General features: G+C 33.9%; 1 protein-coding gene across 1 annotated transcript; it reads right to left on the reverse strand.

The window, feature by feature from the left end:
* Positions 1-6484: 6484 nt before the first annotated feature.
* Positions 6485-15204, reverse strand: LOC126972082 (uncharacterized). Its single transcript, XM_050818662.1, has 2 exons — positions 13864-15204; positions 6485-9511 (listed from the first exon to the last, which is right to left on the reverse strand). The coding sequence occupies exons 1-2, from the start codon at positions 15041-15043 to the stop codon at positions 9165-9167; spliced, it is 1527 nt and encodes a 508-aa protein (XP_050674619.1). The 5' UTR covers positions 15044-15204; the 3' UTR covers positions 6485-9164.
* Between the last annotated feature and the right edge of the window lie 203 nt (positions 15205-15407).

The following is a 15407-nucleotide window of genomic DNA, read 5'->3' on the forward strand; positions in this document are numbered from 1 at the left end:
CGTGTTACGATAATTATATACTTACGGACTGTTGAAAATTCTTAAAAAACTGAATCCAAAATACCTACTTTTGGTCATATATGAAGTCTAAACAAAATCTGAACTCTATGCCTAGTTGCATACACCTTGCTGACAAAACCTTCAATACTGGCACCACTATTTGTAATGCCTTTTCTGATTTTTTCGTAATAATTTTGAAGATCCCCCGGTCAATAAAAATGTCATCTCTATATCATCATAACCAGTGTGTGATATTTAGCAAATACATGTAGATGTTATTGATGTAAAGAAACTACTCCATGGTATTGATACATCAAAATCTGATGGTCCGGATCATCTACCTACCTGGAATATTTTCAGTGAAATGTTCTGATTCCATATATAGTGTACCCATTACAATTTTATTCAACAAATGGGTGTAATACCAGATATGGATAATGGATATTATTACTCCAGTGCATAAAAGGGGGCTTAGACTAATATATCAAATTACCGTCCAATTTCTAAGCTTTGCATTACATGTAAGGTTTTTGAGAAAATCAATTATATTCAGATTTATCCTGGACTAAAGCAAGCCTTTAGCCCCAGTCACCATGGCTTAGAGGTCGCTCGTCTGTCTCTAATCTTGCACTCTTAATAATTATCTAACTGTAACAATGCACCAAGGTGTCTAAGCTGATGTAATTTACACCTACTCAGTAAGGCATTCGACCGAATACGTCATGACATCCTTCTCATTAAGCTCTATAATATTGGTATCAGCGGTGATTTGTTAAGATGGTTTTCCTCCTATATTCATAATCGTTCTCAAGCTGTTGTTGTCAGTAATTATATCTCAGGGTGGGTACCCATATCGAGTGGCGCTCCTCAGGGTTCCTTGCTTGGCCCTCTATTGTTCGTTGTATATTGTGCTTTGCTGACGATATCAAAATCTACAACAGGTATCGTCACTAGGGTATGTAATAGTACTAACAACAACCCCTCAAATAAAAGTCAAAAAATATAAATAAAAGCCAACAAAATACATTAATAATAATTAACTGTATCACAAATTATAATAACGGCATGCAAATAAGTAAAAAAAAACAATTATTGTTACCAGCGGAACGCAGATACGTGAGGCACAACTAACGTGACTCGCTTGGTACCTCAACCCTGTCACCTCACCTCTATTCAAAGATGTTTGGTAGCAAAGGCATAATTGCCAGTTATGACCTTTCTTTTAAATGAAATGATAAGATGCAAGTTGCTTTTTAGTAGAGCAAAACGGTATTTTTTTTAAAGCACCCGATACTCATTTGTTTCTTTAGAGGTACCTGCTCCTCTACTAGTCATTCCATATTTTTTCTGCAGAGAATCTGAAAGATCCCCTAAACCGAGCTGTTTTGTGCTTAGGGATTATCAGGCCGAGTTGGCTGTTTGCACGCAAGATGTGTTGTACGATGAAATCTTTATCGGTAAATTATTGCATTAAAGGGCACAATTGACACATAAGCCTTTACTATTTGAAGTATGTCAAATATGCCTTTTCAATGAATTAAATCAGAAATTATAAGAAAAGATAAAAGCCACATCTATTCATTTGTGACCTTTTGACGTACTGTAAGTTAGATGTGCTCTTTTTCCGTACCATAGCAAAAATAGCTCAGTTGTGCCCTTTGAGCTTATGGTATTTTTGTTTACTGTGTCTGTAAAATTATAAAAAAAATATTGGCAGATAGGCCTTTTTTTCCTGATTCCAAATATGTATATAACTCAATTTCGAGGAGAATGTTAGTTGTGCCCTTTTTCGTTAAGACGGCAGTGTAGCTCCGTCTATGGGTTGATGTTGACCGCTAGCGCAGAGAGTGCAAACCCATATGTACGCTTTTGTTTCAACATACCCAGGAAAGCATATATAACTCCCTACTTGAAATAAGTAATTGCAAGGGCATCCTGAACATGAGTGCAAGAAGACAGCTTCACTATGCTTGTTTAACTCAAAAGGTTATTTGGAACAAGAAGCCTGAATATTTATTTGAAGAGCTCCGTTGGGTTAAAGATTTCATCGTACAACACATCTTGCGTGCAAACAGCCAACTCGGCCTGATAATCCCTAAGCACAAAACAGCTCGGTTTAGGGGATCGTTCAGATTCTCTGCAGCAAAAATATGGAATGACTAGTAGAGGAGCAGGTACCTCTAAAGAAACAAATAAGTATCGGGTGCTTTAAAAAAAATACCGTTTTGCTCTACTAAAAAGCAACTTGCTGCGGAGAAATTGAACCACCTCCACTGGAAATTCCTTTCTCTAAAAGTTTTTTTTTTGTGTAGAGACATAAACACACGCTCACAGTCACGCACACACGCAAACACACACACACACTTACATACACTGGCAAGGGTAATCGGAACACTTTTAATATTACATTTTATAAAAAAAATATAGCTTAAGTAGGTAATCGGGGAGCCACAATACAAGTACATCCACTCCCACTCAACACCTTAGGGAGAAGGGGATGGCTGAAAAACAGCGCTGCATGGAAACATAAATCCATGATTCCATGTCAGGTGAAGCTGAGCCTTTTCCTTTTGCCTATTGTTTCATCGCGTAGCCTAATTATTCATTTTATATTTGTAATGTTTTGTATGGCAATAAAGAATTTATTATTATTATGATTATGAACTGGAGTACCGATGTATATGTGTACATGGTACCAGAATGGACATAATTTAAAAATTAAGGAAGCATCGTACAAGTTTATATTAATTGCAAACTTAAGTTTATACGATGTTTACACAAAAAATATTAACGCGCTAAGATATGAAGGTCAAAAGAAATAAATAATTATAATTTATTAAAAAATAAGACTTTGTAGCTGTACCTACAACCAATAATATCAATTAACACAAATGTCGAATATCTAACTTGTAACGTAGCATTATAGATCGTAGAAGTAGTAATCGTGCATAATAACTGTAATAAGCGTATGCCGAAAGATTCGTTCTGACAAGAACATTTTATTTTATATAACGTAATATTAGCTCTGATAAGAACCATTTCATAATGCTGTACATCAACTCATAGAATCATACAGATCACCAGTAGTCATCTCAGTGAAGTTTCAAGCATCGTACTTTCTCTTGACGACCGCAGATATACTCACGTGATCAGTCATATGCTCCGCGTTACACAACCGCACAGCAAGGCCGAGCGGACTCGACTGACGAGTGAAGCGTCGGGACTCGATCGCTATTCATGCAATTTTAATCAATGAGCAACAACGTAGGTGCGGAATGCTCATTGACATCGTATGATCGAGGTTCGACGCGAGTTTACACAAACTGCGATAGCATTAGTTTTAGAGCGAGATAGAACACATAATATTATTCGCAATTCTTATTGAATGAAACGTTTTACTATTGGTTAAAATGTAAGCTTTAGTATTGGTGTGTATTTTCTGAACTTGTAAATATTTTTTAAGTAACGATTGTAATTGGGTAACTAGTTTTAAGAATTTTGTATATATATCGTGTAACCTTTTAATAAATCATATCTTCCACGTATTCCACACAGTCAAGCAGTTGTTTTATTTAATCGCCAAACGCTCAGTCTTAGAGACTGAACATCTTGCACTATCCGAACGTTTTGCGCTATTGACATTTGAAATTGACATTTTTTTGACATGACAGTCATTTTTTATGTGGATGTTCCGACATCAAACTCTATACCTACTCAAATCAGTAATACAGTAATAATTCAAAAGAAGATCCATAATGATTATTATCATTTGTTAACACTAAAATCAGTAGGTAAGTGGATATATATCTAATCTTTAAAAGATTCGATATATATCCACATTATATTTTAGCAGACAGTAATTTAGCATAGACATACGATACAAATTATTGATTGAACAATATTCAAATTCAAATATTTTTATTCAAAATAGGATGTGAAATCACTTATTGATAGTCAAAAAACTACCACCCATACCATAATGAATGCCTCAGGCCTGAGAAGAATGGGCGCAACAAACTCAGCGGACTTTTTTTTTCATCAAAAATATGTTTTACAATTAAAGGTACATTTACAAAGTAACATTGTACAATTAAACTTATTATTTAATAGCCTGATCGCTATGTCTAGGTCGCTCCATTCCCAATCTGTGGTATCATTAAGAAAGTCATTTATGTTATAGTAACCTTTACCACACAAACGTTTTTTAACAATTCTTTTGAATAACGTAATACTTTTGTTTTGAACATTTTCTGAGATCTTGTTGTAAAGCATATACATCGCCCCACAAAAGACTTACTAACTCGACTTAGCCGAGTAGTAGGCATCATCAGTTTATGTCTGTTCCTGGTGTTAACATTATGGTTATGACAGTTTCTGGCAAATTCACTTATGTGCCTATATACATTACATTATCAAGAATATATTGAGAAGCAACAGTCAAGATGTTAATTTCTTTGAATTTTGCTCTCAATGATTCTCTAGGACCTAGGTTATAAATAGCGCGAATAGCCCTCTTCTGCAGCACAAATATTGTATTAATATCGGCAGCGTTGCCCCATAGCATTATACCATAGGACATAATACTATGGAAATAACTAAAGTATACAAGTCGCGCCGTATCTATGTCAGTTAATTGTCTAATCTTTTTAACCGCGTATGCTGCAGAACTAAGTCTGTTCGCCAATCCTTCAACATGGGGGCCCCATTGTAATTTGGAATCTAGAGTTATGCCAAGAAATATAGCAGATTCCACCGGTTCTATCACCTCTCCGTTTAACAAAACATTTGCATTTACATTTTTGACATTTGGTACGGTAAATTTAATGAATTTAGTTTTCTTGCTATTTAACAATAGGTTATTAGTGCTGAACCAGTACACGATGTCAGATAAAATAAAATATACATATTTATTAATTATTTTAGGTTATATTTTACTTTTAGGTATATCTTTTTTCTCGCACTTTTTTAGACTTACATACGATTTGCTTTTTTCTTAGTTTTGTTACGTTCTACAATTATTAATAAGTTTCCATGATGTACGCCACTTCTTTCAGTGGGTCCCAAAATACATGCATTCTCGCCATCCTCCTTTGAACTGGTATTTGAATATTAAAGGATGCCGCTTTCGCGTGAATGTCATTGCGCTACATTTCAATGGGCTTAGGACAAAGCAATGATCATCACAATAATTTTGCAATCGGTGTAGATCTTGTAGTACTATTACATCCCCTAGTGACGATACCTGTTGTAGATTTTGATATCGTCAGCAAAGCACAATATACAACGAACAATAGAGGGCCAAGCAAGGAACCCTGAGGAGCGCCACTCGATATGGTTACCCACCCTGAGATATAATTACTGACAACAACAGCTTGAGAACGATTATGAATATAGGAGGAAAACCATCTTAACAAATCACCGCTGATACCAATATTATAGAGCTTGAGAGAGCTTATGAGAAGGATGTCATGACGTATTCGGTCGAATGCCTTACTGAGTAGGTGTTAATTACATCAGCTTAGACACCTTGGTGCATTGTTACAGTTAGATAATTATTACGAGTGCAAGATTAGAGACAGAGGAGCGACCTCTAAGCCATGGTGACTGGGGCTAAAGGCTTGCTTTAGTCCAGGATAAATCTGAATATAATTGATTTTCTCAAAAACCTTAGATTTAATGCAAAGCTTAGAAATTGGACGGTAATTAGATATATTAGTCTTAGCCCCCTTTTATGCACTGGAGTAATATACGCCATTTTCCTTCATAAATCTGGTATTACACCCATTTGTTGAATAAAATTGTAATGGGTACACTACATATGGAATCAGAATATTTCACTAAAAATATTCCAGGTAGGTAGATGATCCGGACCATCAGATTTTGATGTATCAATACCATGGAGTAGTTTCTTTACTTCAATAACATCTACGTGTATTTGCTAAATATCACACACTGGTTATGATGATATAGAGATGAAATTTTTATTGACCGGGGGATCTTCAAAATTATTACGAAAAAATCAGAAAAGGCATTACAAATAGTGGTGCCAGTATTGAAGGTTTTGTCAGCAAGGTGTATGCAACTAGGCATAGAGTTCAGATTTTGTTTAGACTTCATATATGACCAAAAGTAGGTATTTTGGATTCAGTTTTTTTTAAATTTTCAACAGTACGTAAGTATATAATTATCGTAACACGATTTTTCAAGATTTTTTATTCTTGCACGTATCCTTTTATAAGAAACCATATACAGTTTTGTACTTATGTATACATGCACGTATATTTACATTTTGGTAATCAGCACTGGTTGTACCTAATATCGGGTGTCCTTTTTATTAGTTATGAAGTTACCAACGCTACTTCAGCTGTAGTGTTAATATTCTAAGCCTGTAGCCCTATGTTCGTAACAAAACGAGAATATGATCGAAGGTGATCGAAGCGATCTAATATCAAAAAGTAAAATTTTGTTAAAAAAAATAAACGGAAAGGGGCACACCAAAATCAATTTATTATTATTTTCACATTAAGTACTTACATATTTAGGAATATTTACATTATATACAATGATGTTTGATAGAACAACATTTTAAGTGTAAGAACCATAATCGTTTGTGATAACCCACAAAAAGGGTTTAAATAATAAAACCTAGAAGTTATTTCTTGCTACATACCTATTGAACGCTTGAAAAGAATCATATCAATTGATGACCCAGCTATTTTTATATTAATAAGGGACAAGACGAGCAGGACGTTAGGCTGATGGTAATTGATACGCCCTGCCCATTACAATTCAGTGCCGCTTAGTATTCTTGAAAAACCCAAAAATTCAGTCGTACTACAATAATTGCGCTCGTCACCTTGATATATCAGTGTTAAGTCTCATTTGCCCAATAATTTCACTAGCTACGGCGCCCTTTAGAACGAAACATATATTGACACGTTACGGCTTCACGGCAGAAATAGGCGCTGAATAATTTTATCGTTTACGTTTCCGGTAAGGGTTACAAAAAATAAGTTTTCATGTCCGCATATTATATAGCTACTACATACATTGCGAAATAAGATTATAAACACCCAATTGTATTAAATTACAAATTCATTTATACAGTATGTACGAAAACCACACTGACATAGGTACTTTTAAACAAATTACACTAGGCATAGCCTGTACTATGGTGCAAGAAAACGATATATTTAATACAATACCTATACTTACTTTAACATACATAAATACTCATAAACATCCATGACTCGGAAACACATACAAATTAATCATAATATGTTTGCACCTACGGGGATTAGAATCCGGGAGCTCTATCTCAGTAGGCAGGGTCACCAACCACAGGGCTATATGCATATTATAATCTAATCCGTTAAATCGATCAATCAATCAAAAATATTTTATTTCGTAGCTAAATTGCATTACACTTGAAATATGTAATTTTTTAAACAGCTCGTTTGGAAGGCAGATTTCCTTATAGAAGAACGAGCAAGAAACTCTAAGGTTACTCTTTTTAAAACAGAAAGATATTTTCTTATATTCAATAAAAAATTTCAAATATTTCAATAGCATGCAAAGTGATGCAACGAAATACGCAAACGTCAATTACTAAATGCCTTATACGAGTAACTCAGAAAAAATATAAATTATTTAAAAAAAAACATAGTTATAGTTATTGTGAACACACTTAAAGTACAATACAGTAGGTGTATCAATCCACACATACCGTAAATAAAATATAGGCATTATGCGAGCATTTTACTAGTTATATATAGCGTTATGGTAGGTACTCCTTTTCTAGATTATCATCTCACATTATTTAATTCATCGATATTAAAATGCGTTCAAGGGATTTATTGAGAGAAAAGTTTAGTGAAATTAATATTATGACTGTACACTGCCAGTACATACACGAGAACCTCCTATACGCTCATAAACTCGCAATTCTTTTAAAGTGGATTGTGTTATATTTTATAATAAACTCCCAAATGATATTATTAAAATACTACCTATTAAAAACTTTAAATGTATCGTAAAAAATCAATTAACATCTAAGGCCTATTATAATGTGGAAGCTTATTTGAATGATAAACATAGTTGGAATTAATGTTTCTAAATTTTGTTAATGAATATTGTTATATACTTGAATATAATTGTGACTTTTGTAAGTACTTCATTCTGACTTGCACTAAATAACTTATAAAGTATTACAGTGAATAAAGATTTTTTTGAAATTTGAATTTATCCTATAGTTCAGTACCCTCCCTCATATTTTGGTTTAATTCGTGCGAGCTACGTGTTTTAGGTCCCCCCGAGTGCAATCATTATAAAGCGTGAAAACTTACTAACAGATTTTATTTTTTATTTATTTATTAGGTTTATTTACAATCACTCACAATAATACACACAAAATATATAAAAAGTAGAACTAAAATATAAAATAGCCTTTGTTATTACTAGTGACTTAATTTTTTCTTATACTTAAATAAAACTTAGATTAGCTTAACTAGTAACTTAAGTAGTTACTAATTGTCTCTCGGCAAAGGCCTCCTCTAAAGACTTCCACCTTATTCGGTCTCTATCTACCCTCATTCAGTTCGGTCCTGCTATCCTTTTAAAATCGTCCTCCCACCTTCTAATCTGTCTACCTTTCCTTCGTTTCCCGTCTCTTGGATACCATTCTGTAACGGTTTTTGTCCATTTCTCTTTCTTTTCCCTCAGAACTAAGAACTAGGAAGTTCTAAATATATATAAATGTAAGTAGTGACTACTTACAAATAAACAGAACACACAGAGAAGTTATTTTTTTAAGTACTATACAGAATGAACTTGAAGTAGACAGATTTTTTAATAAAATTTATTAATTCACTGATTAATAATTAATAAACATTATTAAAGACTACCATTGTTGGTGCAAAAGGTCTTGCGGAATTTGGCTAAGGAATCAGCAAATAAATATATATTAGATTTTCTATATGGCTGTACCTCCATTAGAGATTTTCTCTTGCACGCTTTAGTTATTTATATGTAGAGTACGTAAGTCTTTATTGGTTATTTTATTTCACAAAATTCGACGCTTACATCCATGTGGGTGGTGTTTTAAGGTGTTAGGTCGCTTTGCATAAGGTATGGAATGCTAAGTAATTTAACGAGAACAGGGAGTACTATTTCTTAGATTTGCAAACCGGACAATTTTCAATAAATTTTTTAACTGCCTTACGCATTCCTGGAGCATAATACAAACCATATAAACTGTGTAACGTTTGAATATAGCCTAGATGATGAATTTTAGAATGAATGTGGCCTATTATTGACCATATTAGAGACCTAGGGACTACAGGAAGGAATAATGTTTCATCGTTGCGTTCTACAATCCGATACAGTACACCATTCCGAACATCATATGATTGTCCAATTTCAAAAGGTAGTTCTCCAGACTCCCATTTAGTAATGATATCGATAAATTCTTTATCTTGTTGTTGTTCAGCCGCTATCTGTTCGAGTTTTGAATCTGAAACATAAACTCTGTTTTTATTAAACTGTCTTTCTTCTGGTTACCTCAGAGGCGGGTACCTGGTTTTGTTATTAATATGAAAGGTACTTTCTTCAAATTGTTTGCTAAAATCGTAACCATGTAGTATAACCTACTTTCTGTGCACATGAGGAATAAGGTCATATTTTCTGCTGAATGACTTTAAAGCATTATAATTCAATCATACTGTGAAATGGGGGCTTTGCGATGACGGAAATTTTCTACAGCTCAGAGTAAGGGTACTGTTAATCACTGTCAAACACTATATTATAGAACTACCTTCTAGGGATGACTGGATGAACAACAAAGTCTCGTGGAAGGACGGGAGCCTTTTATAGTGGGACCAAAATTGAAAATTAAGTGGCTGTGGGGTGTATGGAGAACGCCCCAGGTTAAAATCCAGCAAATACGCCATTTTAAAATGCGTGGAAACCAATACCTAAAAAGGCTACTTCAACCAAAACATACATTCACTCTGACAGTCAGGCAGCATTGCTGGCTTTGGACGCGGAGTTGACGGCGTCAAAGTATGTCTGCACTGACTGCCTAAACTCATTAAGTATGAAAAATAAAGTGATTCTCAGATGAGTCCCAGGGAATGTCGGGAAATCATAGGCAATGAAATGGCCGATGAGCTCGCAAGAGCTAGAGCTAAAGCAGTCCAATATGGCCCGGAACCTATTTGTGGACTGCCTTAGAGCACCATTCGTCACACTCTGAGGAACCAATGTCAACAAGAAGCAGTTAAACGCTGGAGTAACTCAGCAGGTTTTCGGGTCAACAACCATTCCAAAGCACTAATAAAGGCATTCAACAATAGAAACGCGAAATAACCCATATCAATGAGCAGGAAATCCTATGCATTCTCATCAGGATGCTGGGCACTGTCGCCCAAACAAGCACCTCCGTGTGTTCGGAATCAAAAACGAAAGAACTTGTAGATTTTGCCTTGAGGCCGATGAAACGCCTCTTCATCTCCTCTGCGATTGCGGCCAACTAATGCATAAGCGTAATACCATCCCTGGCGACTACACCCTGCTCCCAGGTGCAGGTGTTTGAAATAATCGCGTCAAGAAGATATTTCGGTTCGTAAATGGGTCAGGGCTTGACGACGAGCTATAAGTATGAGTGGCGAACACAATAGTGCAATTCTGGACGCGGTGTTACTAGAACTCATTAGGACTAAACAAATAGCCACCCTCTCCAAATAATAATAAAGGGTAATGTAAGGGTATTACTTTTACGATGTGAAAGATATAGTTGTAATAGACTCAGAAGTCATAATAATCCCAATATTTTGTGAATTATGTTAAGTTTTGCGAAAGCAAATGAAATTGAGCTATGAGAGTTGAGGGATATAAATATATTGCTCAAATAAATTATATTTAGTTCAATAAAATATAATTTATTGGGTCTGTGGGCTCAGCCAGCAACCCACAACCTCATGTATAATGAACAACTTAGCTCACTTGTATCAAAAAATACTTTAATAGATGCATAAGCCTGAATACACCCAGAATTATTTAAAAATTTCAGAAAAGCTCTCCTTTATGAATGAATTATAGAAGTAAAAAGCGGATCCAAAATGTCATATGTATATAGCATAATACCAGCTGCAGCAAAACCACCTTTCCGTTTTTGCCAGCTATCTTGTATCACAAGTGCCTCTTAACCACCATGTTGGCACAAAAAGCTACCCCGCATAAAAGCCTACAGTTTAGGCATTTGACATGATCATAAATACAAGCCGCGAAGATTCGGTACTATGGCATCAATTACAGAGCATTAAAACTTATATCAGATTTCATGAGTAGATAAGTCACATAAGGCGCAGTGAACTAAAATCAGCAGATCACTCTACAACTCTTAAGAAATCAATTGCAGAATACTTCCTCGGAAAAGGCTGGTGTTAGGCCTAACAAAGACCCTGTACATTTAGATATCACCAGTTTCTTGTAAATATTAACAATGTTCAACTACATCAGGTTAAGTTTAATAATATAAAGATCTACTATAAATCTTATTAGTTTAATGATGGCTTAACCTGGGAGTTTGCTATGATTATTAACCAACTTCAATTCGTTGGTATGTTTTTTCATTTTTATTAGCAATTACTTATGTATGTTATATTATTAGTATTATCATAAGAGATTAGAAGGGACTATGAGTGTTTCTAACACCATTTCTACTCTCTTAGTGTGAAATTTAGTAGAAATTATAAATATATCTCAAGAAAATGAATAAATTCATATGACAGACTTATACTGACATATTATGATGACATTAGGCACACAAGTCCCACACTTTAAGCTTCCCCTCAATGACATTCTATACATATGGACATATCATTCGCAGTCTAATAATGGAACGGCAAATGTGCTTAAAGACAATGTAAGCACACTTATCTCCTCAGTCATGTGTCAACCGTAAAATGTGCTATAAAAAGTGCTTCAATAACACATTAAAGACTCAAAAAAAAAGATGGTGTGACTTATCAATAGTAAGGTTATTTTATTTATATAATATTGATATGCAAAAAGCGGAAGTAATTTAATAAAACGAATATTTTTATATATTGAATATTATTGACAAGCCCCAGACAAGACCGGCTTGTCAGAATGGAATAGATGAAAGGACACAGTCAGAAATGAAAACAATAGAGTCACTCTTTTTAACTGACTTCAAAAAAGTTTTTCAATTAGTCGGTATGTTTTTTATGTTTGTTACCTCAGAACTTTCAACTGGATGAACCAATTTTGATAATTCTTTGAAAATTTTATTTGAAAGCTGGTGCTTCCCATGTGGTCCTATAGCAATTTGGTCCAGATCTGATAGTGGCAACCACGAGAAAACCATAAAAGTCTTAAATTTGCTATAAGTACTTGCACATCAAATTTACAATATCGATAATAATTTTTTTATTTTAAACGATATACTTCAAATATAGTTTGGTGATAATTTTTTATAAATAATAAAAGTATTAAAATAGTAATTGATGTAGGAATTAAATGACAATGATCAATGGAAGTCCTGTGACAGAATTTCTGTCTGTAATAAAATTGCAATGCGCGTACGTTCATTGCTGCATTGCAAAATTTTGTAGATCTACACAAATTTAGACAAATTATTAATTAGTGTAGTTCAGAAGCTGATCAGTAAAAATTTAAAAATAAAAAAAAATTTACAAAACTTCGAAAACACTATTCCACAACAATAGATATAATATGCAGTAAAAAGTATAAAAATAATTACGTATTTTTATTCAATCTAATTAATAAGTCTGATCGAGTCAATTGTTTTTGTAAAAAAATTTTTAAAGGCCTAGTGAACAATGATTAGCAATATTGTATTTTGTGTTATGTAAACGCCTTACAATATGTGAACAATTACATACTAGTGCTATTCACATGTTATCACAGAAGCATTGTTTACCTGTGATAATTGTTAGGTACTTATTTACATTGCAAATATGTAAAAGCTAATATTTTTCAGCTTCCCCATACACCAGATAATGATAGAGAATTGGCGCCAATTGATAGCAAGAACATAGAGCATATTTATATTTCACCACTAAAGGATTTAAGTGTTTTTGGATTTAACCAAATTTAAAATTTGACAAAAAATGTCATACAAAATATATATGCTGATATCCACTTACACTACATAATACACCAAAAAAGATACCTTGGAAAGATTTAAGTTTAAAAGACAAATTTTATTAATTCAAGGAAATAAACATTTAAATAACCAGTTTAACTAATTATTTTTAGTAATTAAAAATATTATATTTGAGCATTAGTTTCTCTCATTAAAGGTTACCTTAACTTATTAAATCCAAATCCCTTTAGAATGTAAAGAGGTAACAGATATAAACATACAAACTTTCCCCAGTATAATATAAGTGTGGTTTTTATTAAAATTATTTATAACCTCTAACTGAACAGATCTTGATCTGAAAATAGGGACAGATTGATGAACGTAAAACTTATAGCAACCCTCTTTTTCGACTGGTTTTAAAAAAATACCTAACTGCTACTCCTTTGATGTCATTGTCCAAATCGAGTTCTAAATTGAAAATACACAACTGAAACTGAAATAGTGTTTACATTTCTGCCTATTGACCAATAAAATTTTATAAACTGGAGTAAACACAGAAATGTATAGACATAGCAGTTGAAGCTGATTATGGTGTCATTTGTGGCATGTGCCATATCGTGTGTCAGCTCTGATTTTGTATCAGGTGCATCGGCTGTATGTATAGAACATCAATGCTTCCCCTATTTAAAAAACAATTCAGCACTGGGATTGAAAAATAAAATTAATTATCATACCTTCAACTTGCAGAACACCATTGTCTGCTGGTTTGCTAAACACCTGTACTTCATTTGTAGTTTCATACAAGGTGTTCTTATCAGGGCACTTGTTGGCAAAATGCCCCTGTAACCCACACTTAAAGCATGTGATTTTCTTATCAAGACAGTTGTTGGCTGTATGTCCTGTAGCCCCAGATTTCTGGCATATGTCAAAATTATTCTTTTTCATAGGGCAGACATTTGACAAGTGTGCCGGTGACTGACATGTACAGCATATTTGGACTTGACTCTTTACATCAAGATACTTTGGACTTTCAGCATTCATATTCTTTGAAGATTTTTTAGCACATTCATAAGATTTATGTCCTTGTTCACCACAAGTACGGCATTTACCACGAAAAGGAACATTTTTGGCAGGAATATCTTGTTCCGAAACATCTTGTGCAGAAACATCTTGTGTAGAAACATCTTTTGCAGGAATATCTCTTACAAGGTGTGGACGTTTACTTTCACTATGAATGTATGGCTCATCTGAATGTCGTTTCAATGATACACCATGCAATATGCGAAATAATTGAGATTTGCTCGTTACAATTTTCGAGTCCAACTCTCTTCTAATGTTACTGTCACTATGTGATAAAACTGCTATAGCAAAACCAGCTATAGTTTCTTCTTTCATATTAATATCTGGTATGGATTCAATAAGATGCCAAAGTCTCACAGCCGCATCAGGTACTGTTTCACTTTCCTTAAGTTTAAATGAGATAATAGGCTCAAAATAGTCTTGCATTAACAATGGCTTTGAAAATTTAGCAATCAATAGTGATTTCACAATTTCCCAAGTGAAATTATCAGAGAAGATTTGTCTTAGGCAAGAAGCAGCTCGCCCGCGTAATGCTTGTGTTAAGGATGACAGTAAATCGGTACCTTTGAGATCCCTATCCTTTAGTATATTATCGGCGATCTTACACCAGCTCTCGATATCGGTGTGGGTTTCATCTGGGTCATATTTCACAAGTGCCGTTTGGTGTTGAAGTTTGTCAAAAACACTATTTCTGTCGTCACTTTGCTTATCACTCGCCGATTGTGCCAACGGCTGCTCTTCGTTTGAGTTTTCAATTCCTATGTGGTTGTGATATTCTATTCGCACGTCTGATGAATGAGAATAACCTAGGGAATCTTCTTTTAGATCAGACATTTTAAATTTATTAAGTTATCAAGTGATAATACAAATTTACAACGAAAGACTGAAAAATAAACTATTTATCAGATTAATATAAAATGCAAAATTAATAGTCAAAGAATAATAGTATAACTTCATTTACACCGACACGAAAATGTAAATTTGTAAACAGTAAACACTAAGCACCAAAGAGAATTTAAGCACTACGTTCCTAGAGGCATGCTATGATAGCCGTTTTGACATATAGTGTTGTGAAATGTCAATTTATTCTCGATAAAAATATAATCAAATCTATTAGTTTTTGTTGCAAGTAGTACCCGATAAAAAGGTTTAATAAAATAAAAATGTTTACTTATTTTATTTGAACGAACTGAATATT

The sequence above is a fragment of the Leptidea sinapis genome, chromosome 25 (genome assembly GCF_905404315.1).
Source record: "Leptidea sinapis chromosome 25, ilLepSina1.1, whole genome shotgun sequence".
NCBI classification, from domain to species: domain Eukaryota; kingdom Metazoa; phylum Arthropoda; class Insecta; order Lepidoptera; family Pieridae; genus Leptidea; species Leptidea sinapis.

What these genes read in the sequence shown, in the direction of transcription:
- LOC126972082 (XM_050818662.1), bottom strand. Translation starts at nt 15,043, where the DNA reads ATGTCTGATCTAAAAGAAGATTCCCTAGGTTATTCTCATTCATCAGAC. An exon ending in TGGTGTTCTGCAAGTTGAAG is followed by an intron (nt 9,512 to 13,863) that starts GTATGATAATTA and finishes TTTATGTTTCAG; the next exon opens with ATTCAAAACTCGAACAGATA.